Source organism: Lampris incognitus, chromosome 5 (assembly GCF_029633865.1).
Source record: "Lampris incognitus isolate fLamInc1 chromosome 5, fLamInc1.hap2, whole genome shotgun sequence".
In the NCBI taxonomy this organism is placed as follows: domain Eukaryota; kingdom Metazoa; phylum Chordata; class Actinopteri; order Lampriformes; family Lampridae; genus Lampris; species Lampris incognitus.
In genome coordinates, this window is record NC_079215.1 from 41,725,947 (window position 1) to 41,753,817 (window position 27,871).

The 27,871-nt window shown below is 44.3% G+C and overlaps 1 protein-coding gene across 1 annotated transcript in view; it reads left to right on the forward strand.

Annotated features, from left to right (window-relative positions):
• micall1a (MICAL-like 1a) overlaps positions 1-26,196 on the forward strand; it is a 31,156-nt gene extending 4,960 nt beyond the window's left edge. The window contains exons 2-16 of the mRNA XM_056280751.1: positions 450-498; positions 2,119-2,260; positions 4,842-4,942; positions 6,490-6,638; positions 7,385-7,992; positions 8,078-8,138; positions 8,349-8,773; positions 9,487-9,878; positions 10,903-11,037; positions 14,127-14,253; positions 16,065-16,155; positions 16,284-16,357; positions 23,988-24,102; positions 24,221-24,267; positions 26,063-26,196. Coding sequence (XP_056136726.1) covers positions 450-498; positions 2,119-2,260; positions 4,842-4,942; positions 6,490-6,638; positions 7,385-7,992; positions 8,078-8,138; positions 8,349-8,773; positions 9,487-9,878; positions 10,903-11,037; positions 14,127-14,253; positions 16,065-16,155; positions 16,284-16,357; positions 23,988-24,102; positions 24,221-24,267; positions 26,063-26,196 — 2,650 coding nt within the window. The remainder of the gene's footprint in view (positions 1-449; positions 499-2,118; positions 2,261-4,841; positions 4,943-6,489; positions 6,639-7,384; positions 7,993-8,077; positions 8,139-8,348; positions 8,774-9,486; positions 9,879-10,902; positions 11,038-14,126; positions 14,254-16,064; positions 16,156-16,283; positions 16,358-23,987; positions 24,103-24,220; positions 24,268-26,062) is intronic.
• The last annotated feature ends 1,675 nt before the right edge of the window (positions 26,197-27,871 follow it).

Below are 27,871 nucleotides of genomic sequence, written 5' to 3' on the forward strand. Positions count from 1 at the left end.
GGGGAGGTGTGTTGAGGGTGTCTAGCTGGGAGAGCTGGCGTTGGATCGGCTGGGAGAGCCTGGTCTGCTCCATCTGGTGGGCCCAAGGATCATGGCCCCTGCCTGGAGCTGCACCGGAGGAGGAAGCACTGAGGGCTGTCTGACAGGATGCGGAAGTGGGACAGGCTAAGCTAACTGCTAGCCCATGCAGTCATCCTGGCTGGCGTTCGTTCCCTTGGACAGTGATTTTTTTTTAGTTTGGATATATGTGTTAGTTTAGATATATGGGTTAGTTACATGAAATGAGGTGACAAATAAAGTGTTTCTGATTCCTGATAATTGTTGCAAGCTATATCTTTAAAGTGCATAGCTCATCTTGGAATTGAGCCGTCTCTCATAGCTTGTCTTAATTTTACTGTTTTTTTTTCTGTCTAATATATGCTGTGTATATATTTTTCCCTTTCTTCCAGAGACTTTGACTCGTTATCTAAAGAGAATGTCTTCGAGAACAACCGACTGGTGAGTCAATATCTCATGTTTTTGAATTTTGAGCAATCCATTGACGTCATGCTGTCAGCCAGATATTTCATCACACCTAATTACAGCACCGGGGCGAAGTCGCCAGACCTATGCAGCAAACTGCTAGGTGTTTCTTATCCTCCAGCTATTACGTCTATTAGTGCTATGAATTTTGCTCGGCAATCAAAACTACTACACAGAATGACCTCAGTAGTCACACCGGGTGTGTGTGGAAAGTAGTGTCACTTGATCCTACTGGAGCTCAACATGGGACAAGGAAGAACAGCGTGTGCGGTCAGAGTCAGAATAACCCAGAGGAGAGAGCATGCAGAGAACATATTAAATCCAAGCGTGCTCAATTTGCAGCTTCATATTTTCAGAGGAATAACTTCCAAAAAGATATTTTCATCATGTTTTCAAGCAAGGTTTTTAGAAATATTCCACAACTTGTGTAATAGCAGGCAACACTGGTTGAAGAAATAACATTCCCTGACACATTGTCTGAGTTCAGCTTTGGCATCTCTGTGCTATTATTTACATTCTATTCATCCAGCAGCTTTCAAGGTTAAGCAGAGCAGCTGGTAGTAGTAACATCAGAGAAAAGTTCCCAACCCTCTGGCTGCCACTCGAGTCTCTTTACACAGAGTTAGTAATTCACTGTGGCGTTATAGGCGTCAGACTGCATAACTAATCCACAGGCCATAACATGCAGATAGCATGAAAATCTGCTGTTTTGAACTTCCTGAGTTTAAGAGGGTAGACTTGAGTTTCCCTGAGTATGTGTGCTGTTATGTCTTTACCCAGATTACTTTTCTAACTCTGCTTGTAGTGTAATCCTGATTTGGTCTATTTGTGGCAGGCTGCAGAGTGGATGTAGAGTCCTGCATCCATCAGCTTTTAGACTGGAAATCTCTGCTGAACTGCATATAAAAATATCTTCAGTTTGACTTGGCCTGTTGTAGATTAAATAATTCCATAATGTTGAGAGCGGAATAGCTGTTACTGTGACCAGGTTGCAGTGAATCACAATAGATTTGTATCGGCTACAAATAAATCGCCTTAGTCTGCAGGGCCCAATAAACATCCATCCATTCATCCATTGATTATCCAAGTAGCTTATCCCAATTGGAGTTGCGGGATGCTGGAGCCTATCCCAGCAGTCATTCAGCAATAAAATCTACAGTCTAAAGGAATATGTTTTGATGAATGTGGGCATAGTTCCTTCCATGTATTGTCTCTGCTTCATTTGTGAGTAACATCCATTGGAGGGATTATTTCACGGTGTTGTACATCTGCCAAGCGATTGTATGTATCCCAGCCTGCTCTGGGTTGTTCTCATGTCCTCAGTGGACTTTTTAAATTTGATGGTTATCCTGCAAGGCCAAAACATATTGGAATGAAAAACTAGCATGTTTTCAGAAGCAGGTACTGTTCAAGGCGTCATGTGTCAGCTGATAGGTAGGCTATTATCGTTAAATTTGCATACATACGTATACATGCAAAAATACAACAATATCATGTATGGATTTTCATATTTCCCTTCTTTGTGTTAGTTTTCTTACTTCTTTACGCCTCTCCATCTTTGCAACCCTCCTTGGCTCATTTTGTACTTCCTCGTAGGCATTTGAGGTGGCAGAAACACAACTGGGAATTCCGGCTCTGCTGGACCCCGAGGACATGGTGTCCATGAAAGTGCCTGACCGCCTCAGCATCATCACCTATGTCTCTCAGTACTACAACTTCTTCACCAACAAGGCTCAAGGTGTGTACGTTACAGTCAGGGGGTTTCCACACTGCTGCAGAGTAGGTGAGAGCGGTTTGAACACCTACTAAATTTAAAAGATATTTTGGATCTTAAAGAAAAAGTAAACCCATGGTAAAAATGCAGAAGATAGATATTGGTCTAAATTCTAATAACTGAAAATAAATCGCTCATACAGCTAAAGATATCCATCTCTGAAAGTCCGCGGCAAAGTGGGGGTTCAGCTGCGATTTGACTTGTCTTGAGCCAATTAGGCTAACTCGAGACAAGTGTGGCTGCATTCCCCCCCCCCTTTTTTTTTCTGAGGATCTTTTCCAATTGCCTGCACTTGTAGTATTGCGGTCTTAACAGTGCTGGATATCAAGTGTGCAGTATGTTCCCATCCCAGATCATGACACAGACAAGCTTGTTCAATGTGTATTTGATGTGCCCTTCTGCTAATACTAATACCACCACCTCCAGACACATGCATGCGCACGCGCAAACACACACACACACACACACACACACACACACACCATCGTCTTAAAATATTAAGATATTATGACGGATATTGCAAATGACTTTAAATAGCATGACAGCTAACATTGATGCTATTGTGCTGAGCATTTTAGCAGGTTCATCTCCATAGTTTCCACTACTTTAAGGCAGTTAGTATGTGACATCATCAAAGTCTGTCCCAATTGTTTGGTTTTCTTCAGAGCACACTGGTTGCAAGCATGGACTTGACTGCTTCATGGAAACACATCACATTATTTGTGCCGGTGTTCAAGTCCAAAACTGCAAGTGTGGTGAAAAGAGTTGGCCATGAGACTGGAGAAAAACAGCAGCCAAAGCATACGAGGGCTCCAGCGACCTCATTTGGGCTAGCACTGTGGCAATGCTACACCACAGCTGGGGCTCTCTGGCACAGAGACAGACAAAGATGGTTATTGAGGGCTCAACAGCCTGTTTGGTAGAAACAAAGACATTTAAAAACACCAAGAATTAAACCCACTTAAAAACACACAGTCTGTTGTTGGGGATGAAGGAGCTTGGGTTTGCGTCCCCATGGCGTCTGCTATCTCTGTCTCTGTTGTGTCTTCAACTGGGGTGTGGACTCTTATTTAATTTGTCCTGAGTTAATCACACTTACAGCTGGTCTACACCTCACTCCACCACACTGTTTATAAGCAGAGTTGACAATTTAGTGAGCACTGCCATTAAACGTTTTTAACCACTCAGAGATCCAGCAGACTGCTTGTGTAGATGTCACGTAAGCTCCACACATGGAGAGTAAGCCGTAAAGTAATGGGACCACAGGCCATTAAATCAAACATTTTTTACACTATTCTCCTGTGCTAAAGGACACAGTCTAATTCATACTTGTTGCCTTCTGTGTCATCTTCTGCCATCTTGTCTACAGATGTTCAGCTTAAGTCTTTTATCTTGTATTGAATATTGACACCAGTGGAGTTTTCTCAGCATTGAGCCTGTGTGATGGCATGCAGCCCAACAGTGGCAGTAGAACAGTGGTACAAAAATGCTGACAACTTCCTCTTAAATGGTCAAACGTACCTGAAACTTTTCTTACAGGCTTTTAATATTACAAGTTACCAACCCAGCATGTACCGTTTCTGTTCCCACACTGGAAACGGTGTGGGAAGATGGTGGCGTGAATTCACGTTTGCAGTGGCTTCACCAAGTACTGTCCATGCAGTGTCTTTGTCCACGTCTGCATCTAAGTTTGTGTCTTCGTTTGATGGCTGGGAGAGCTGGCACTGGATTGGTTGAGGGAGCCTGGTCTGCTGTCCTGTGTGCCCAGGGACCATGGCCCTGCCTGGAGCTGCGCCCGAAGAGGAAACACCGAGGGCAGTCTGACAGGATGCGGAAGTGGGGCAGGCTAAGCTAACTGCTTGCCCATGCAGACCGGCAGTTCCGATAACACCAAGGGTGGTCTGGCAGTAACCTTGCCTAGCGTTGACTGTGGTGTTTTTGGTGTCATCGTGTGGAGTGTGGGGAGGTGTGTCGGGGGTATCACAGCTTGGTCTGCTGTTTCCGGTGGGCCAGGGACCACAGCCCTGCCTGGAGCTACGCCCGAGGAGGAAAGGAAACACCGAGGGCGGTCTGACAGGATGCGGAAGTGGGGCAGGCTAAGCTAATTACTAGTCCATGCAGACCGGCAGTTCTGACAGTCATCTTGGCATTTGCTCTCTTGGACAGTGGCTTTATTTATTTATTTATGTATTTAATATGTTGGCTATATGTGTTTTGTAGTTTTTTTGTAGTTTGGATATATGTGTTCTTGTAGTTTGGATATGTGTTTTTGTCTTTGTGTTGCACTGCTGTGGGCTGGGGGAAACGATATTTCATTTCATTTGCGCAGGTGCATGGAATGAAATAACAAATATTCCTGATTCCTGATGTACTTATGTTACATTTGTTATCCGTTTAAGATCATGTCCCTGCTAATTGTTAACTAATTATAATCTAAGATTTCAAGCCAGATAATCTAAATACTTCTCGAATTGTTGCCCTAGATAATTTGCAAATATGAGTATTGCTTGATTATGTTATTAACCAATGACTTTGTCCCCTGCAGTAAACCCTCCTTGCATGAAGAGGCCAAGTGTTATAGGTCACAATGAGCCAGCCCAGAAAAAGCTTACGCCCCCTTTGGAAGACAACGTGGTTGAGGCAGAGGTAAGAACAGGCCTTAGCAGAGGGCATTACAGCAAAAAAAAACAAAAAACAAAAAACTTTGCATTACAAGATTCTCAGATCTGTTAAATTGGGGCCTTATTTGAAGCCAGCAAGCTCCCAAATATAACTCCCACTATTAGTTCTGCATGTTGTTACTAACTTTGGGTTCGCGAATGCAATAACCCTCTCAGCCATTTTGGAGTACATGAAATGTAACTATGTAGTTACAGTTTACCTGCAAGATACAAGCTATGCTTTCCAGGTGAAGTTTTTTAGAGTTTGTGACATTAATGATCCAGAGAGAGATAATAAGTGCAGTCATGGAAATTTTCAACCTGTAGAATATTTTTTTTGCATTTCCATGGGTCGTGTTATTTTCCTCAAAAATCTGTGTTCCTACTTCACAGAGACTAAACCAGCACACATAGCATCGAGGATGTGTGGCTTGTTCGTGCAAGGAAATAATATTTGGAACTTTTTTTTTCTATAGACTGAGATGGAGTGGAAATGCTCTGTTTTGTTTGAAAATATTTTTTAATGTAATGGATTGTAGGGCTTATTTACTACTTTAGCATGTCCTTTACAGGCGTATTAACTCGCCAGATTAAGCACACCACAAAAACCTGTGCAATGTTTAGGTAGTATAATGGCAATAGATACAAGTATGCTTTTATATTTTGATTATGGTATCTTTATTTGGGCTTTGTATTTGTGCAGCATGGGAAGGCAAAGTCATAGAGGTAGAGTAAGTCTGTCAAGATAGCCTCTGTATTCTGTCTCTCCTTTTTCTTGCATGCCTTCTTTGACTTATCTGCTCCATTCCCATACCCCCCATTTATTTGGCATTCTCCTCCTCAACTCCCACCTCCATCATCAGACGCAAAGCCATTCCTCTCCCTCTTCCTCCTGTTCCTCCTCCTACTCACCTCTGCTCTCCCCTCCATTCTCTAGCGCTGAGCATAGGCAGTAGAATGGGGGGTGGGACGGGCAAGGGGTCAAAGCAAACCACATAGTACGTCAATCATTTTATATCATTTTATATATATATAACTATCTCTTACACATAAAATGAAAGACTAACAATCGTTTTTGTACTTTTATAACACTATGTGCCAAGTTTGGTAATACTCTGCTGCAAACCCCATTATTTAAGAAACCCAAATGAATGTTCCTTAATGCCTGCTAGAATTTCTTAGAAAAATGTAGCTCCCAAAGTCACAAACCTCTAGCTGTTCTGGATCTTTTGTACCAATGCAAACTTTTAAACAGAAGACGTATCAAATTTTTGTAACCTATAGTAAAAACGCAAAACAAAACGAACGCAGTAACCAACCAATAGAATCAATGACCGGTAGATGATGCAGTGATCGACTGGACGTAGCTCTCAGCTAGTGAGACAGAATGACAAATCCACATCCTCTTATCCTGACTCCATGTTTGATCTCCCCCCCCCCCCCCCGCCTCCTCTCCTCTCCATCTGCCCTCTTCCCTGACTTCCCCTCCCCCATTCTCCTTCTTGTGAACGTTGTCTTGGTCTCCGGTGCTAGCTGAGCCAGACCGCTCAGACAGGTGTAGAGGCGGTCGTGGCAGGCAAGCGCAGCACCCTCAGCAGCTTGTGTGCTGCCTGTCAGAAACATGTCCACCTAGTGCAGAGGTTCCTGGTGGATGGCAAGCTCTACCACCGCAACTGCTTCAGGTGAGCACTGTAGCTTCAGCCAGCTACTTTTTTATTGTAGAGGTAGATGCCATGTGTGAAATTATTTGAACAGGAATCCTGGCACAGCAGCAAAAATTAAGACTTTGAGGCTTGTGATCACCTGGCCACACTGTCTCGGTTAGCTGTAGAGCTTTTTTTTTTTTTTTGTGTGGCTTTTTTCCCCTCTTTGGTAATTGGCCAATTACCCTATTTTCTGAGCCTTTCTGGTCACTGATGCACCCCCTCTGCTGATCCGGGGAGGGCTGCAGACTACCACATGCCTCCTCCGATACATGTGGAGTCACCAGCCGCTTCTTTTCCCCTGACAGTGCGGAGTTTCACCATGGGGGATGTAGTGTGTGGGAGGATCACGTTATTCCCCCAAGTCCCTCCCCCGAACAGGCGTGCCAACTGACCAGAGGAGGCGCTAGTGCAGTGACCAGAACACATAACCAAATCCGGCTTCCCACCTGCAGACACGGCCAATTGTGTCTGTAGGGACGCCTGACCAAGCCGGAGATAACACTGGGTTTTGAACCAGCGATCCCCGTGTTGATAGGCAACGGAATAGATTGCTACACTATTCGGACGCCCCAGCCGTAGAGCTTTTAAACTGAATTTGAAATTACCTTGTAGTTTCTTTTAAGATTCCCTCATGTTCCCTTTCACTGATTCACCTTTGTTTTCTGATCATCGTAGAGCTGCTTAACTGAATATTTTCCCATCTCAACCCATTGTTCGCGCAGGTGCAGAGAGTGTTGCAGCACTCTACTTCCTGGATCCTACAAACTACAAGGCGACTCCGGGTCATTGGTCTGCACTCATCATTTGACGAGGCCTGCGCTAGCGAATCAGAATGGTCGGCCAGACCTTAGTAACCGACCGACAGGAGTTCAGTCAACCAGGACTGGTCGAGCAGCCCAACGCGAAACCCCGCCCCCTGAGGGGAACGAGGCAAAAACTCCACCCCCAGAAGAAGTCACATTTAATCACAATGTGAGCACACACAATGACTCTGTTTCAACCACTGCTGTTAAAACACACAAAATGGACACATTGGAAAAAGAAGTAGAGGGGGGTGTCATTGAAGACCATCAAGAAAATCCAGCTCCGTCTTCTCCTCCCAACCCCTTTGACGAGAGTGATGAGGAAGAGGAAGCGAGAGGAAAGGAGGAAGAGAATCCAACACCAACCAAAGGTGTCAATGGTGTCTTCATTTCTACACCTGTCACTCACTTTGGAGGTACCAATCGGCCGGTGCCAGCCCCACGCCGTGTTTCTGAACCCACACCTCCTCCTCGCCCCGCCCCCAGGGCCCGCACTCCTCGCACAACAGACAGCTTTACAGTCAATGGTGAGTAATGAATACCAAAAATGAATACCAATGAGGAGGAAAACAATGCCATTTGTCTCCAATTTCCCTTTATTTGGAATTACAGGTGAAAATCAGAAGCCTCTGCTTCCTCCCAAACCTCGAGAGAGATCCCACTCTCCTGGAAGGTACCAGAATTTTTATCAAATGATGTTTTTTTATTTTATTTACTCATTTCATCTTTTATTCTGACCCTTCCATTTACCTTGATAACATTGTTGGTTTTTAAAAATTTGTTTTGACTCAACGGCATGCACTTTATTGGTTTGTCTCTCTGTGCCACCGTCTGCATTGTGTGGTCTCACCCCCAACCATTCCGTGTGTCCTCCTGTCTCCAGCCTGTCCAGTGACACCCCAAAACCTAAAGACCCGCCTTGGCTTGCCCTAGTCCAATCAGAACCCAAGAAGAAGCAAGCCCCTCCCCCTCCCTCAGCTGGATTGGCAACTCCTCCCAACATGGGCTCTCTGTCCTCTCTCAAAGGGGAGAGCTCCACGCCCAGTATGCCTCTTCCACCATCCAACCCGTTTGAGGAGGATGAGGACAATGACGAGGCAGAGGAAAAGGAGGGTGTCGGGGAAGATGTGATCCCCACCACAGTGGCGGCAAATCATCCGTGGTACAGAATCACACATGCTGCGGAGGCTACAGGTACAGACACACCCCTCGGTGATGGTAGCTCCTCTCACTCTGCCAGCCCCAAGGGCAACAAGAGTAAGAGACGGCCTGCACCCTGCGTCCCACAGCCCCCAACCTCCAACCCAGGTGAGTGAGATGAGTTTCTCATCCACGGCCCCACTCTCCAAAGCAAAACATTCCTACCACAAATAAAAAATATGTTGGACGTCTGAGTAGCATAGCGGTCTATTCTGTTGCCTACCAACACGGGGATTGCCGAATCGAATCCCTTGTGTTACCTCCAGCTTGGTCTGGCGTCCCTACAGACTCAATTGGCTGTGTCTGCGGGTGGGAAGCCGGATCTGGGTATGTGTCCTGGTCGCTGCACTAGCACCTCCTCTAGTCTGTCAGGGAGCCTGTTCAGGGGGGAGGGGGAACTGGGGGTAATAGCGTGATCCTCTCACACGCTACGTCCCCCTGGCGACATGCCTCACTGTCAAGTGAAAAGAAGCGGCTGACGACTCCGCATGTATTGAGGCATGTGGTAGTCTGCAGCCCTTCCCGGATCGACAGAGGGGTTGGAGCAGTGATCAGCATGGCTTTGAAGAATGGGGTAATTGGCCGGATACAATTGGGGAGAAAAAAGGGGGAAAATATATATATTTACATGTCAAGTTGACATCCAGTGATTGGTGAAATTGACCAAATTTATAGAAGCTACTCATTAAGTTTTGAATGCTGATAGAAATCTTTTCTTGTCTCACCATCCTCCATTCACCCAACTTCTCCATAATTTCTTCTGTCAATTCTGCCATCTTGGCTGTCTGTTTGTTGTTATCTTGCCCTCCTCTCCTCCTCAGTTCTCCCTTGCTCTCAGCCCTCCTCTTGCTCTCCCTCTCCAGCTCTAAGCATGGATAGTCTTTCCTCTGGCTCAGACCACAGCTCTTCCCAGCCCCCTTTGGGAGACAGTGCCAGCAGCAGCCAAGAACATCCTTTTACCAAAAGCGTCTCAGAGCCCTCCATCTGTGGACCGTGCGACTCCGGCCCCTCCCCCGCCGCCTCGTCAGCCGAGCGCCTGTCCCGTCTCTCCCCGAGCCCTTCCCCTTCTTGCACACCACCCAATGCCAGCTCGGCCCCAGCCACCCCACAGACCAATCGGAGCTCTGGGAGCAAAGGGGGTCGGCCCCCTCCGCCACGGCCCCCTACAACCCCTAGTCCTCTAGTCTCAGGAGCACCGGTTTCAAACAACAAGGTAACAAGACAGTTTTAAGTTGGAGAGATGGATATTAATTAAATTTTCCATCATGTGTTTTTTTTTTTATCCCAATGTTTCCATGACATGCTGCTGATACAGTACAGCTCCTGCCACAGACCACCTCAGCCAAGGTGAACGAAAGACTGTAACAAGTCTTTTGTTCCAGTGGCTCCAACAGTCTCTCATTATGCCATGGTTGTGACAGTAGACTCTGGTCTGTAACATGGTTGCAACTTCAACATTATCCCAGCCCAACCTCTCTTTGACCTTGAATTATGCACAGCATCACAATTAGTGCAGTAAGCCAAGCCATCACTGCAACCTGTCGTAATCTTGTTGCTTTAGTTTTTACATTAACATTACCTTTTTTATATTTCTATTCTTTTAGGTTTATTACTTCCTTCACTCCATATTGCATATAACTGTACAGTATTTGTATTGGTTTATTCTGCAATGCGTTTTGGCCCTCGCCCTTCTATGTCTGCCTGCTGCTCTCACATTTTCGCTTTCACAGTTAGATAATAACATTATAAAATAAGATTTATCTGTTGTGCTTTATAATGAGCAGCTGTAAATAGTGATTAATAAATTAGTAATGGAGCACTTATAAGCTCTAACAAAACACTTGTTAACATTAGCAGGCGCTTCAAAATATTAATAATTTATAATTTTTAGATACGTGTTAATGTTAGCATTACAAGTCTGAAGGTTGGGTTTAGGCTATAGGTCGTAAATGGCTAATGTTAGGGCAAATCCTTTGGTCTAGACAGTCTATTCTGGTAAGTACTTTTAGGATTTTGGATATAAAAAAGGAAGAGGACACAAGATGCATTATTGTGAGCAGTACTAGTAAGACGGGTATTAATATTTGTAAGCCGTCTGCTGTAGGAGCCTATAAGTGTATTACTCATTTATTCATCAGTATTTACAGCAACTCATTATAAAGTGTAACTAACCAATCTAATCTTACTTTTTTACCTTGTGGATATATTTTCACTCTGATCCTTTCCTGTTTTTTTAGCGAATCTGTAAGGAGAACCCGTTCAACAGGAAAGCCTCTCCCTCCCCTGCTAAGTCTAAAGCCAGACCGCCACGGGGGCCGCCACCTGCCAGACCCCCTGCCCCAGGCCACGGCTTCCCACTGATCAAACGCAAGGTAAAACAAGTTCTTATGCCAGATAGAGGACTGTGTTGGGATTGGGATCCTGTGGATCCCGCAGGACCCAACGCAAATCTCGCGGGAGCGGGCGGTTTTAACTTTGCTGCGGGTGGGAGCGGGCGGTCCAAAAATAAACTGCAGGTCCCGTGATTTAGCTAGCGCTAACAAGAAAAATGGAGTCAACACAAATGAAGTTGAAAAGAAACTCAAAGTTTGTCCTTACAATACAAAAACAAAGCAAGGAAGTCTGATATTTGGAAAAATTTCTCAGTTGTGACAGACAAAGATGGAAAGAACTGGACTTTGTTAGCTGCGACAGATGTGCAAAAGTGTTGATGTACAACGGGCACAAGTCTGGCACCTCTGGGTTGAGGTGACATACCTGCTCCCTTCTCCCCAGACAGAGTAAGCTGTCTTTCAAAGATAAAGTAGTTCTCCCTGCACATATTAAACAAGATATAATCCAGAAATGTGTCGCACTTTGCTGTCGAGACATTTGGCCGTATGACTTTGTCGCCAGAAAAGGCTTTGTTGACGTAGTTCAAGACATTGGTAATGTAGTCGCTAAATATGGCAAATTTGATGTAAAAGATGTTTTACCTCACCCAACCACTGTATCCAGACATGTGGAGGGGAGAGCTCAGGCACTGCAGGCGTCAGTGGTAACGGAGATAAAAGCCCATCATTGAAACATATGGCTGTGCCATCACAACAGACTGAGAATTGCCACAAAACATCATTCATATCCAGCACCATCCACTACACAAACAACGATTTCAGTCTCGTTTCAAGGGTGTTGTTTGCGGCTCCCTTCGAAGATGGTGTGTCAAAACCAGGAGAGAAAATCAGGAACCTGCTGTTTGGGGAAACTCCGTGCGTTTGGAAGAGACGTGTCACGCATCACTGCTAGTTATCCATGTTATGTTTGTCACTGACCGTGGAGCCAACATAGTTGCTGCCCTTATTTGTTTTTATTTATTTATTTATTTATTTATTTTTAGTAGCTAAATAAAAAACTTTGTTGCAATGCAGTTGATTCGTTTTTCAGTTGCGTTTAATGGTGCAGTGTTTTTGATAGTACATCAACGTGTCATGTATGAATGAAGAGGAGGGGAACAGAATAGAGGAGCACTACTCCTGATCAGTGCGTTAAGACACAGGGAAATGTAAAACAACCTCAGCAAAACAAACAGCATGGGTTCGAAAATAATAATTCAAATAAATACAGTTTAATTTGGCCCTTATTGCACTGGAAGATCTGTAATTATCAGGCATCAGGAACACTTTGTCATTGCACTTATATCAATGTAATTATGCACTAGAACGTAATTTCCGTTATTACTGACAGGTATGCAATCCTTTATTAATAGTACACAGTAAAATAGTGTGTTTTCCCTGCGGCACGGGAGAAGACACAAAATCAATGGAATTCTACTGTGCGGGTCTGAATGGTCAGAATGTTTGCGGCAGCGGGCGGGAGTGGACAAGCACATTGTAGGAGTGTAACACGTACATCGCGGGTGCGGGCGGTAATGGTCAGAAATCCAGTGGGAGTGGGATTAAGAAAACAGTCCCGCACAGGGCTCTAATGCCAGACGCAGGACCAAATCAGAGCCAGTTTCCAAAGATTGGGCAACTATTTGGCAAAAACTAGGGTAGTGTCAACCCCAGTGTGTCAGAATGACGCTGTAGTGTAGATGGCCAAAAACCTCTCTGCTAGTGTCTGAGATACCAGTGCTGGCTCAATTCAGTTTTATCATGGCTTTTATATGTAACAGATTATGAATATAATTTTACCATAATGTGTGGTTGTTCCTGGCGACAGGCATGGGCGCAAGTCCATGAATACTGGGATGGCATCCAGTGCTTTACCTGTGCCCCCGTACATAGGTTAGTGGATGTGCCAGGAAGGTCATTCAACGTAAATTTGCCAAATCGGTATGCAGATTGACAAGACCATACCAGATTGGTCCAGGCTCCATGTCGGATTGGTCGAGGCTGGGGTTAACAACGACCGCCATTGGTGCTGTGCCCTCACAGGGTGCCATTGAAACTATAAAATCCACTGTGGTGACCCCTGAGAAACAGGGAACAAGCTGAAAGAAGAAGTGTGGTTGTTCCTCATAGAGTTGGGAGCTGTATTACTACTACTATGTATAAAGCATTTTTGTGAGTTCACATTTGATTTTGAATAGCTTTACCGCTTACTTTGCTGTTATTTAAGTCAGGCTGACTCTGCTTGTTAGGCTATTACTTCATCATGCTAAATCACTAGTATTCTCTTATTCACCTGAGTAACCTCATGTCACGTTATTCCAATTTATTTTGGGAGGGGGGATTTTTTCCCCCATTTTTCTTCCCAGTTGTATCCGGCCAATTACCTCACTCTTCTGAGCCATCCTGATCTCTGCTCCACCCCCTCTGTCGATCCAGGGAGGGCTGCAGACTACCACATGCCTCTTTCAATACATGTGGAGTCGCCAGCCGCTTCTTTTCACTTGACAGTGAGGATTTCCGCCAGGGGGACATGGCACGTGGGAGGCTCACGCTATTCCCCCCGGTTCCCCCTCCCCCCTTAACAGGCGCCCCGGCCAACCAGAGGAGGCACTGGTGCAGCGACCAGGGCATATACCCACATCTGGCTTCCCACCTGCAGACACAGCCAATTGTGTCTGTAGGGACGTCCGACCAAGCTGGAGGTAACACGGGGATTTGAACCGGTGATCCCCGTGTTGGTAGGCCGTGGAATAGACTGCTACGCTACCCGGACGCCCCCGTTATTCCAAAATTGACGTGACCAGGAATGTTAGCGGGAGGACACATCTATTCAGAAACAGACCAAATGATCACTCTGGCATGTAAAATGTTTATCAGATCAAAGCAGAGGCAGCTCTGGTACTTTGCAAGAAAAGGCACAATAGACTTTTAGAAAAGCTGGTAAATGAACTGTATGTTATAAAATGCTATGTAGGTGCCCTTCCCGTGCATTGAGTGTGATCATCTTTGATGTATATTTGCATCTTCTCAATGTAGGACAGTTAGGAATCAACAGTTAAGTGATCTAACATACGTGTGTCTGTGTCCAGGTTCAGTCTGACCAGTACATCCCAGTGGAGGACATCTATGGAGAGATGAGTCAGTTGGAGAAACAGCTAGATGAACTGGAGCAGCGAGGAGTGGAGCTGGAGAGGAAGCTAAGAGACAACCCCAATGGTATCACATTGTCATGTTGTAGAGAAAAACCTTTATCTGTTGGGTGCTGATTTTTCAACTCAGAATGGATAAATCAAGGGCCTACTCTCTGATCTTGGATCACCACTTATCCGTTGCTATCGGTGGTAGTCGTAGGTGCAGGAATCTGCTGGAGGATGACAATAAAAAGACAGTGTTGCACGCATATGCAATTTTGACCCATTAACATATTGTAACGTGCATGGATAAGTAGACACGTTGGCCCTTGGCTAACGGGTCGGACCCTTTAGTCGACTGGTTAACGTTGTCGCTTGCGGAGTGGGAGATACGGGTTCGCGTCCCGGCTGTGGCGGTTCCCGGACTGCCCCCCGAATTCGCTACAATATGTTTTTAAAGTGGTACCAGATAACTTTGGATTTCAGCATCATCTTTAATGTCACTGTTGTAAAGACAACTGAGGCCCTTCTGTTTTCTTCATAGCGTAGTGACAACATATAGATGCATTTATTTACAAGCCATAGCTCAAAATACTATCACAGAAGAAGAGGAGCTATGCTCACAGACAAGACAAAGTAAAATTGCTGTACTTGTATGTGAGATGTAGAGTAAACCTTTATTTCCCCAGGAGGTTTTATGCCCAGTGGTAGACAAAATACAAAAAACAAGACTTCTTGGGATCTGATCTGAATGATGATTGTGTCATTCTCCCATAGACATCACAGTACGCAACGTAAATGAATCTAATGATATGTGAAAGTAAAAAATTAATTCTGTTTACAATACACATAGGTAGTTGCAGTTTTCTTTATTTTGTAACCTTTCAAATTAAATCCACTTATTGCCTTAAATGTAGTGCATTAAAGACTGTTCAACCAAAATGGAATTGGTATGACTATAAACTAAAATAAGTTGAACTTGTTGAGCCACTTCTTAATTATCATATTTTATAATTAACTAAAATGACTATAATTAAGTCACTCTACGGAGTTGAAATGAATGCCCTGCAGAGTTGAGAATGGAGTTTAAAGGGAGTACAGTCATAAGAAAAGCTTGTTAGGTGAATTGGATACAGAGGTATAAATGGTGTTTGGACTGTGATAAACCGATGACCTGTGCAGGATGTCTCCCTGCCTTCACTCCAGCCTGCTGGGATTGGCTATACTATACTGTGAATATTGCTCATTATAGTAGCAGAAAACCAACAGATTTCTGTAAATAATATTTTGAGTTAGGCAGCACGGTGGCGCAGTGGTTAGCGCGGTTGCCTCACAGCAAGAAGGTCCTGGGTTTGAGCCCTGCGGTAGTCCAACCTTGGGGGTCGTCCTCTGTGTGGAGTTTGCATGTTCTCCCCGTGTCTGCGTGGGTTTCCTCTGGGTGCTCCGGTTTCCTCCCACAGTCCAAAGACATGCAGGTCAGGTGAATCGGCCATACTAAATTGTCCCTAGGTGTGAATGTGTGTGTGTGTGGGCGCCCTGTGATGGCCTGGCGGCATGTCCAGGGTGTCTCCCCGGCTGCTGTCCAATGAGTGCTGGGATAGGCTCCAGCATCCCCTGAGAGCAGGATAAGCGGTTTGGATAATGGATGGGATGGGTGATGGATATTTTACTTTTTATAGTCTTATCATTTCTGAAATCCCTTTACTCCCTTGTCCACTTGATAATCCTATGGATGCAGACACCATGATTCTTTGACTCTCTTTGAAATATTCATCAACATGTCTTATTGTCCTACATTTTGCTATGTCCCATGCATTGGGTTTTTTTTTTGGGGGGGGTGTAGAATTAGAGGCGTCTTAACATAACTGGTATGTCGCCGTACTCCTGTTTTTCCAGACGAGGAAGAGGAGCACCTGTTGGTGGACTGGTTTACGCTTATCCATGAGAAACACCTTCTTGTCAGACGGGAGGCTGAACTGGTCTACACGTATGTATCAGACTAAATGGAAACGTTTTTTTTTCTTCTCATTATTGTATGCATGTAAAGGCAGTGTACAGGAAGGAGTGGAAAGGAGGGTGCGGGTCTGTATGGTACATGTGTGTTCCTCTATGCAGGGCCAAGCAGCAGAACCTGGAGGAGAGGCAGGCAGATGTTGAGTATGAGCTGAGGTGTCTCCTCAATAAGCCAGGTGTGTTTTAATCTCATCCTGTTTTGGAGAACTTTCTAGTTTGATTTCACTGTCTATTAGGCCATGGGCCAGAGCCCAAAATTTCCTATTTCGGTACACTCAAGGTGGCAAAACTTACTTATAATTTTTGAAAGGATCCATGTCTGTAGATGATATTTTAGTATGATAACCATTCCTGAGTGGCAGCTGTATCACAGTTATCAGCTCATGAAGTTAACCACCCGCTAAACTAAATTGCATTTTAGACGCTGGTGCATATCCTGGTTTAGCCTCATGGTCAGGACATTTTTCAATGTTCTATAATATTGTCTTTGGTATCATTTTAAAGGGGACCTTCTTAGCTTTCATTCAAGCCCTGTTGTGGATATTTCTCACAAATATAGAGGTCACTTGAGCTCTTCAACCCGTCAATAACACACATCTTTCTGCAATGTTCGCCTAAACTATATACTTTCTTTTAGCCCTGTGGCATCTAGGAATATCAGGGACACAAAACACAAAAACTGGAATACTCACAGGACTGTAAAGATTCAGGAAATGTATAATATACCCATACTATTTCATTGTGTGAGGTGATTGTGAACCTTAAATTAGAAGGGCATTATTACTAAGAAACTAACTAGACCAAAGCCAGTTAGTCCATGGGTTAGACCAGATATCGATATCACCCAAGGTGACACAACTTCACTGGTGCCATTTTATTTGGTACACTAACAGAAGTAAAATAATACATGATAACCTTTCCAAATGAGCAGCTATTTCATTTTTCTTTCAGGAAACCTGTTTCTGTGCCTCTCACGATTGTGTATTTGTCCAGATTTTTACAAATATAGCATTTCAACACCCCTGGTACTGATTAGCCTAGCTTAAACTCTGGGACAGTTCTTAGTTGGCCAACAACCAAGGATAACCAGTACTGTGTACTTCCATTCATTGTGCTAAGCTAGGCTAACGTGCAGCCAGATAGCTTTCTACTAAACACATATAGAGGAAACTGGTATCTATCTTCTTGTCTCACTCTGGAGAAGATTGTAAGCTAATTTCCCATAATGTTAGCATGTTCTTTTAATGTATATGTTAATATGATTAGTTAAAGTGGCTACGAGGAACTTTCATCTTGTGTTGATTTTAGCGGCCTCATGTGGACAAAATACAGCTGTTGCATAGCAACTAGGTAATGTATCTATTTGTGGCTATGTAAGATAAATAATGGTAATATGACGCTGGTGAAGCAAAGTAAACTTTGTTTTAGTAGTGTTCATACACCTAAGTTACATGTATTTGTTTGTATGTGGCAGGTGAAAACTGACTGAATATGGCCACTGGTGAACAAGCAAGTTTTTACCCAATACCAAAGCGCCCACGGGTGGAGTGCATTATCCACTGTTCTGATGATACAGATAAGCTGGTTTCACTACAAAGTGTCGACTCATGGAGAACTCTGCTCAGGGCAGCTCAGATACGAAATCATGCACCAGTTTTGAAACTGGCAAAAGACATTCCTGAGGGACAGATTCCAGCAATCTACTACCACAGAAAGTGTCGCAGTATCTTCACTATGAAGCAAATTCTTGATGGCCTCCTTGCAAAAGAAAAGAAAAGTTGTGTCTCTGCTGAAGAGAAACAATCTAAGAGAGTAGCTCGACATGCTCCAAGTACATCTAGGACTTATGATGCAGAGTGCATATTTTGTCAGAAAAACAGCAAATATTCCAAGAGACAGAATACGAGAGAAGTACTGGTGCAGTGTCGAGAACTGCGAGCTGATGCAAAGACCAGGAGTGCAGCCACAAAGAAAAGGGACAGCAGAATCCTTGCCATTGTGAGTAAGAGACCTTGTAGCAGCTGAAGGGCACTACCACAGGTCACGCTATAGACTTTACACCAAAGAATAGGTTTCCAAAGGAGAGGTTGCCAGCAATGAAGATGATGATGCTGCAGCCCAGTATGAAGCTGCTGTGAATAAGGCATACAATGAGCTGTTCCTCTTCATCAGGATGGAGCTTTTTGGCAATCCTCAAGTGATGACAATGACTGATCTTTTTTCTAGACTGGTAGCTTCAATGAACTCCCAAGGCATTGCCCAAGTCAAGGAATCAACCAAGAAGCACATAAGGCGAAACCTGGAGAGTGAGTTTGCTGGAGCCTTGCAGATATTCCCTGATGAGAAAGGAAAATTCCTCCTCTATCCCGATAACTTGTCCATGAGGGAACTTGCCAAAGAAAATCAGTCTCTCAAAAGGGAGCTGCAGACCCTGAAAAGTGTCAGTGCACAAGATGTTATAGCCAAAGCAGCCATCAAATTGAGAGCAGACATTAAAAGTCAAGATGTTCCTCAAACCTGGCCGCCTGAAGTCAAACCAGAAGCAGAATGTCCTACCATTCCAGAGTCGCTCATTATCTTCCTGTACTCTCTACTCACAGGCTCAAATGATCCTGATCATGCATCCCAGAGAGTGCAGTGCCTTCTGCAGTCATTTGGCCATGACATAGTATATGCAGTGACATGTGGAAATACCAAGCCTTCCAAGCACATTGTTCTGCCATTCAGTGTCAAATCGTTGACAGGAAATGTAGAGTTGATAAACATCCTCAACCGACTTGGTCACAGTGTGTCCTATTCACAGATGGAAGAGATCAACACTGCCCTGTGTCTCCAGAAACTCTCATCATCAGGGAGTGGCATTGCCCTTCCAGCTAACATCCATCCTGGCATATTCACAACTTTAGCCTGGGACAATATCGACCGTCTTGAAGAAACTGTCAGTGGTGAGGGAACATCTCACAGAGTCAATGGGATTGCTGTGCAAGCAAAGCCAGTCAACCCACTTCCTGTCCAACCCATGCCCACTGTTCCCAAAACAAAGAAGAGAAGCATTGATGGACCCCCACCAATGTTACCAACTTACAATGCTGGACAACGGGTAGGGCCACCGCAAAGCAAAAAGTCAGATGCCGATACTGCAGCCAATACTAAGCTTTCCAGAGAGAAAAACCTTCTTTGGGTCCTAGCACGCATGTCACAACAAGAAGAACAGTCAGTCAGCAGCTGGACAGGCTTCAACATCCTGACTCGAGGAGAGATGACGGTCATCCCCGACAATATAGGCTATCTGCCTACCATCAATGCTCCAGCGACACAAATGTCTACTGTCAACGAGGTGCTTAACCAGTCACTGAGCATCATGCAGTGCTTAGGCCTGAGGAAGATTGTCTGTGTCTTTGACCAAGCCCTGTATGCGAAGGCTGTCGAGATCACATGGAAACACCATGACAAGTTCCATGATATCATCGTTAGGCTTGGGGTATTCCACACCATCTGCACACTGCTGGCAATAATAGGAAAGCGTTTCCAAGATGCTGGACTCAAAGACCTCTGCATTGAGTCTGGCATGATTGCAGAAGGCTCAATTGCTGGTGTTATGGATGGCCGCAAGTACAACAGGGCAGTGCGACTACACAAGCTCCTGTATGAGGCTCTCATGCGACTGACCTTGAATGGTTTCCTGTCCTGGTTGGAAGAAACTCACAGGAATGACATGGTTCACCTGAATGAGACACTGAAGACCATTGACAGCCTTGGGAAAGAAGTCTCACAACATGCTTTGAAGGAGGTCCTCGAGAATAGCTCTTGTACACGCATCATGGATCTATTTGAAGTCTACCGTGAGTTCCTTAGAGGTGGAAACGGCAGCCTCTCGAACTTCTGGATGTCCTATTTGGACATGGTTGAAATCTTGTTGGGGCTCATCCGAGCATCCAGAGAGGGAGACTGGATGCTACACTTGGCTAGCATTCGAGCAATGATCCCATGGTGCTTTGCTTATGACAGGATGAATTATGCACGCTACCTCCCCTACTACTACGCCCAGATGTCTGAGCTGCCCATCACACACCCAGATGTGTACACAGAATTCATGGAAGGAGGCTTCTCAGTCCAACTGGGCTCCACCAATCCCTTTGGCCGAATCCCTGTTGACCAAGCTATAGAAGAAACGGTGAACAAAGACACCCAAACAGCTGGAGGGACAAAGGGATTCAGCTTGAAGCCAGGAGCTGTGACCAAATATTATCTCACAGCTGAGTATAGAAGCATGTACCTCAGACAGCTGAGAGACCTGACAGGTCAAGGCAGGTGCAAATGGTCTCATCCAGATCTACAGAGTCCAAGGATCAAGAGAGATGAAGCAGATGTCCAGTCTCTCATGGACCTTATGGAGAATAACTGGCTCAATCCTATGTCCCCTGATGAGATTGATTTGGTTAGCCTCTCCACTGGCAACATGGCTCCACCTGATGTGACCATAGATCTCTTCAGAGCTCTTGAGAAAGGAGAAGAGGCCTACCAAGCATTCCAGCAAACAAGGTTAGATGCAGACCCACCACCTGTGAAATTCCATGACAAGATGACCAAGCAAAGTCTGAAAACATTCTCCAATGTCAGCACAAAACAAGCTCATGGAAAGAAAGCACAGGATGTGGTTCTGAAGGCAGATAAAAACCTTTTCAGTCACATGATCCTGGTGGCTGAAAGCAGGAAGGTGAATCTGAAGGATGTCCTTGCCTACCCATTGGGCCCACTACCATGGGCACTGGCAAATGCTGATGGGTCCTTACGAAAAACAAACAAGGCTGCACTTGCCAGAGAGCTTGAAAAGAATGTATCTCCTGCAGAAGACATCCCAATCCCATCTACTTCCATCATTGATGGGATGAGCCTGGTCCAAAAAATGAATGGCAACAACAAAACCTTTGCACAGGTGGCAGAGTCAGCCTTGACCCAGGTCCTCCATGAGGGAGCACAGAATGGGAGGATTGATGTTGTTTTTGATGTCTATCACCAGACTTCGATCAAAGATGCTGAACGACTAAACCGGGGTGGAGACATCACTCTCCAGTACAAGAATCTTGCAGGGGGACACCACGTCCAGCAGTGGAGAAAATTTCTGTGCAGTTCCTCCAACAAGACCAGTCTCATCAAGTTTCTGGTGGAAGAGTGGAAACTCCCACGATACAGAGCTATGCTGCATGGCAAGGTGTTGTACATGACCTGTGAGGAAACCTGCTACAAGTTGACAGAAGATGGGTGTGAGGAAGCAGCAGAACTGCACTCCACACATGAAGAAGCTGACACCCGTCTGCTCCTGCATGCATTGCATGCAGCAAATGCGGGCTCAAAGTCAGTTATCATCACAGCTGAGGACACTGATGTCATGGTGCTTTGTCTTGGCTTCCAGAAGGACATCACCTGTCCCATCTACCAGAAGTGTGGGACTCAGAACCGCACACGGTTTGTCGACATCACCAAACTGGCAAGTTCACTTGGAGACAGCATCTGTGACAGCCTAATTGGCTTACATGCCTTCACAGGCTGCGACACTGTCAGTGCGTTCGCTGGTCGAGGGAAGCTGAATGCCCTGAAGATAGTGAGAAAGCACACTTCCTGCCAAGAGACTTTTAGTCAACTGGGACAGACATGGAATGTGAATGATGAGCTGTTCCAGAAAATTGAGCAGTTCACCTGTCGGATGTATGTTGCTAATAGCAGCACTGCTGAGGTGAACAAACTGCGTTACCAGCTCTTCTGCACCAAAAGGGGAGAGGTTGAGTCCAGCCAGCTGCCACCATGTAGAGACTGTCTCTTTATGCATGTTCAACGAGCCAACTATCAGGCAGCAATATGGAAGTGCTGTCTGCAGGCTAACCCTGTGGTGCCAAGCCCTACTGAGTATGGATGGACAGACGATGAAGGCAAGCTGGCCATTTACTGGATGCGCTCCCCACCTGCACCAGATGTGGTCTTGGAAATGCTAACATGCAAGTGTGTGCATTCATGCAAAATGCCAAGCTGCATGTGCCTGTCAAATGGACTTCCATGCACAGACATGTGCAGGTTACAGACCTGCAGTAACCAAAAACAGCAGGATGGTCCAGAACTGGACTTTGAACTTGGGGAGTCAGATGATGAGAGAAACGAGCAGTTTGATGAATGAAAGTGTGATGATTCTGATGGTATTACTGTGGTAGTAGTCTATTGATGCACAGGATGTTGATTCTGGACTTGGTTACCCAGAGCTTGATAACAATAATGTAACCATGTTCACATATACCCATTACCCTACCCATTACCATTACATATACCCACTAATGATATGGGATTACATGTATCATTGACTAAGTATATGTAAATGTCAATGTTGTTTAAAATATTAAAATAGTTCATTACCTCACTATGGTATTCCTTTTTATCATGCATTTTGATTGTGTATTTAAACAAATGTATAGAGACCAGTTTGTGACCTAACTGGCTTTGGTCTAGTTCTCATTTAAGGCTCACAATCACCTCACACAATGAAATAGTATGGGTATATTATACATTTCCTGAATCTTTACAGTCCTGTGAGTATTCCAGTTTTTGTGTTTTGTGTCCCTGATATTCCTAGATGCCACAGGGCTAAAAGAAAGTATATAGTTTAGGCGAACATTGCAGAAAGATGTGTGTTATTGACGGGTTGAAGAGCTCAAGTGACCTCTATATTTGTGAGAAATATCCACAACAGGGCTTGAATGAAAGCTAAGAAGGTCCCCTTTAAAATGATACCAAAGACAATATTATAGAACATTGAAAAATGTCCTGACCATGAGGCTAAACCAGGATATGCACCAGCGTCTAAAATGCAATTTACTTTAGGGGGTGGTTAACTTCATGAGCTGATAACTGTGATACAGCTGCCACTCAGGAATGGTTATCATACCAAAATATCATCTACAGACATGGATCCTTTCAAAAATTATAAGTAAGTTTTGCCACCTTGAGTGTACCGAAATATCGTCTGGCCCATGGACTGTATGTTTTTCAAGTGTTTTTGAACAAAGCCTTTCCTGTGCTGCTAAGTGTTTTAGTCACTACGTTATGTTTGGCACTCCTGACAGAGACAAAAACAACAATGTCCAATGTAGTCCTTCGCTTTCATGAAAAAAATAAATATCAAACCAATTGTACATTGTATATGCCAAAAGTACTCACTTTTATATTTTTGTCTGGTTTAGTTCTGTCAGGAATCAGGAACATTTATTTGTCATTTCATCCCATGCACCTCCGCATATGAAATGAAAGGACATATTATTTCCCCCAGCCCACAGCAGTGTAACACAAAAACAAAAACACATATCCAAACTACAAGAGCACATATATCCAAACTACAAAAAAACTACAAAAACACATATATCTAATATATCCAAAAAATAAATAAAAGTCACTGTCCAAGAGAGCAAACTCCAGGATGACTGTCGGACTGCATGGGCTAGCAGTTAGCTTAGCCTGCCCTGCTTCCGTATCCTGTCAGACAGCCCTCGGTGTTTCCTCCTCGGGCGCAGCTCCAGGCAGGGCTGTGGTCCTTGGGCCCACCGGATGCAGCAGACCATGCTCCCCCAACCAATCTAACATCAGCTGTCCCAGCCAGACACCTTCGACATAGTTGTGATCTGGAACTGAATCCATAAAATCCATCCAACAAAACTTGATAGGGGGTGTTTATGTTTGAGTGTATGCCACAGCACCTTTCAGTATTGAAGAACAGAAAATACCAGTCATTCAGTAGATGGATTACTTCCTTCCTTCACCTTTCAGAGAAAGAGTGGAGTGACGAGGACAAAGGTCGGGAACAGGAGCTGATGGCAGAGCTGGTCACCATCATCGAACAGCGCAACCAAATCATCAACAACATGGACCAGGACAGGCAAAGGTAATGTCCTCCTTTTACTTGACAGTTTAATTTCTGTTTTATTGCCACCGCCCAAGTTGTAGTTGGTAATAAAGGACAAGCTGGATGTATTGGTGATTTAATTTCTATTTTGCTACAGGGAAGAAGAGGAGGATAAGCTAATGGCAGCCATGCTGCAGAAAAAAGGTGGGATCGCTAATGAGTTTCATCTGTAGGGGCTTTGTATAAGTGTGATTTTACATGTGATATAAGCGTAAATTATCTATCTATGTACCTGTCTGTCTGTCTCTTTGTCTGTCTGTCTGTCCTGATCAGCCAAAATATTAAAACCGCTGACAGGTAAGTGAAAAACATTGATTATCTCGTTACAGTGGCACCTGTCAAGGGGTGGGATATATTAGGCAACAGTGAACAGTCAGTTCTTGAAGTTGATGGGTTGGAAGCAGGAAAAATGGGCAAGCATAAGGATCTGAGCGACTTTGACAAGGGCCAAATTGTGATGGCTAGACGACTGGGTCAGATCATCTCCAAAATGACAGGTCTTGTGGGGTGTTCCTGGTATGCAGTGGTCAGTACCTACCAAAATTGGTCCAAGGAAGGACAGCCAGTGAACCGGTGACACGCCCAAGACTCATTGATATGCGTGGTGAGCAAAGGCTAGCCCGTCTGGTCCAAACCTACAGCAATTTGAGCTACTGTAGCTCAAATTGCTGAAAAAGTTAATGCTGGCTATGATAGACATGTGTCAGACCAGTCAGAGTGCCCATGATGACCCCTGTCCACCGTCAAAAGTGCCTACGATTGGCATGTGAGCATTAGAACTGGACCATGGAACCATGGAAGAAGGTGGCCTGGTCTGGTGAATCACATCTTCTTTTATGTCATGTGGACGGCCGGGTGTGTGTGCATCGTTTACCTGGGGAAGAAATGGCACCAGGATGCACTATGGGAAGAAGGCAAGCCGGTGGAGGCAGTATAATGCTCTGGGCAATGTTCTCCTGGGAAACCTTGGGTCCTGGCATTCATGTTGATGTTACTTTGATGCGTACCACCTACCTAAATATTGTTGCAGACCATGTACACCCCTTCATTGCAGTGGTATTCCCTGATGTCAGTAGCCTCTTTCAGCAGGATAATACGCCCTGCCACACTGCAAAATTGTTCAGCAATGGTTTGAGGAACATGACAAAGATTTCAAGGTGTTGCCTTAGCCTCCAAATTACCCAGATCTCAATCTGATCGAGCGTCTGTGGGATGTGCTGGTAAAACAAGTCCGATCCATGGAGGCCCCACCTCACAACTTACAGGACTTAAAGGATGTGCTGCTAACGTTTTGGTGCCAGATAACAGAGGACACCTTCAGAGGTCTTGTGGAGTCCATGCCTCGATGAGCCAGATCTTTTTTGGCAGCATGAGGGGGACCTACTCAATATTAGGCAGGTGGTTTTAATGTTTTGGCTGATTGGTGTTTCTAGTTTAATATATTTTATTTGTGTGTGCATGCGTGTATATAACAATGCTATTGCAATATCATATTGATACCATTTGGCAGCCTACATGGGCAGTTTTACTTCTTTTTGATCAATACAAAAAAAATGTCTCCTTAAACATCTACCCGTAAAGCGGATGTGAGTGAGTCATTTTTAATGTTTTTCCCAGAAGGCTTGTGTATGTGCACAGTTTTGATTCTTTGATGTCAGCTGGTTGAGTCTCTGAATGCTATTTTCAATTCTTAGTTTATATGCCAAGACTAACATGTGTGTTTAACTGCTATACTTAGTTGAATTAGTAAAACCGCAACTGAAAGTCAGCTACAGCACTCTAGCTTTGACATCTCAGTGTTTGTGAAGTGGCCCTGATGTCTGAAGGTCAGCAGCTGTCATATCTGCCACAAGCTGCCTCCCTTATACCTCCCTATCTGTTATCTCTCCTTGACTTCCTGATAACTCATTATACTGTTTCTCTCTCTCGACCTCCCCAGACTTCCATAAAGATCCAGAGAATGAGCCACAGAAGAAAAAGGGTGCAAAGTTTAAACCCATGAAGGTGCTAAAGCGCCTCAGCAATAAGGGAGAACCTGGCAAAAGCCCGAGCCCACGAAAAGAGAAAAGCTGAACAGAAGAGGTGGATGTGACCAGACTGATGGAATGATGAAAAAGGCACACCCTTCCTCTGCAAGAGAATACTACACTATTTTAACAAGACTGGGGGAAAAAAAGAAATGATGGGAGGAAAGAAAATACTAGGTCAAGAAGAAAGGACTAAGCGTCACTGCTTTATCAAAGACATAAAAGTGTGTAACCAAAAAAAAAAAAAAAAAAACAATTTCTGCTCATCTTACCAGAAGCTTCTCCAAATGCACCAAACGCTAATGGCTTTATACATTTTCAGTTGCCTTTTTCCATGTTGAATGAGCTGACTGGATGAAAACTCAAGTGCTGCAAGACGTACAGAGGTCTTCCTCACCTTGAATAGAAACAGCTTTGTAACCTGCTTTACTATCCCTTTGTATCATAAATAACATAGCACAGGGACTCTGCCAGTAGGCCTGTAGGCCTATCTGTGAGTATTTAACTAAGATGGGACTGCAAGGCTGTCAGAAGAGGTCAGACACTCCCAATAACAGGAATATACTGTTTTTTGAGTTCAAAATTAATTCGTCTTAATCCCTTGACATCCATTTTCTTTAATGGATTCTGCTCCTGAGTTACCTTTCTTTGTATATTTATCTTCTACTCTGCTCACTAGGATGAAGTTGTTTTCAGTGGTCTCGGTATTGAATGGGCAGAAGGTAAAGTGTGAGAACTTCTGAAGTCCTATTGGATCTCAAACCCGCGGTACTGTATCGACAAACAGAAACGTCATGTGAACTGATGGATCCCCAATGGTGGAATAGGGGCACTGATGGCTGCTATGTTGCTGTTGTTTGTAGTTTCCTTCATAGTTCCCTTGGTGATGGATTTATGAGGAATCACGGGATAGCCTCACACATCTTGCACCCATAAATGCATTTTATCGAAGACCATTTTAATAGCCGGATAATCGTGGATTTCTGTGAGCGTGACTGGAAAGAAAGTTGAGGAAATTGCTGAATGTAAAACATGTTTAGTTAATGTATGAGCTAGAAGAGAGCATTGTCGAACGAATTTTAACTGTCAGTATCCTATAGATACTTTTTTAAAAAGTACAACAAAGACCTGATGATTAAATCACAGAGGTTATGGATGCAATAAGAAAGGTTTTAGATTGTGGACATATTTTACTAATGGTAGCAAATTAGTAATTTCTAACAGTTTTAACCATTGGGCAAACCTGAATATGCAGTCATCTAATTTATATTTTCATAATGCCTTTCTGTGTGTTAAATGTTATGTTGCCTTAAAACCTGTAGAACTGACAGTATTGTTGATATTGTCAATTTTAATGTTTGCAAGAGTGGCATTTATTTAAATGCATTCGTGGATGAGCGTCATCTGTTAATTTCAAGTGAATATCTATATTATTTTCCTATATGTTACGCTAACTTTCATTTATACTGTCTCTGTCTGTTAAATATCTGTCTCTGTCAGAGATATGTGACTTACTGGTTTTCCTCTGTAAGTGGTGGTTGTTTTGTGTGTGTGTGTGTGTGTGTGTGTGTGTGTGTCTGTGTGTGTGTGTGTGTCAGTGTCTGTGTTTCCACTCTTGGTGTCCAGCTGAAACCAAGGGCTTCTGTAGCACCATGTTAATGATAGCTTTACAATGTTCTGAAGCCCCAACAGCGGAGCTGCAAATACTGTTATGAAAAGAC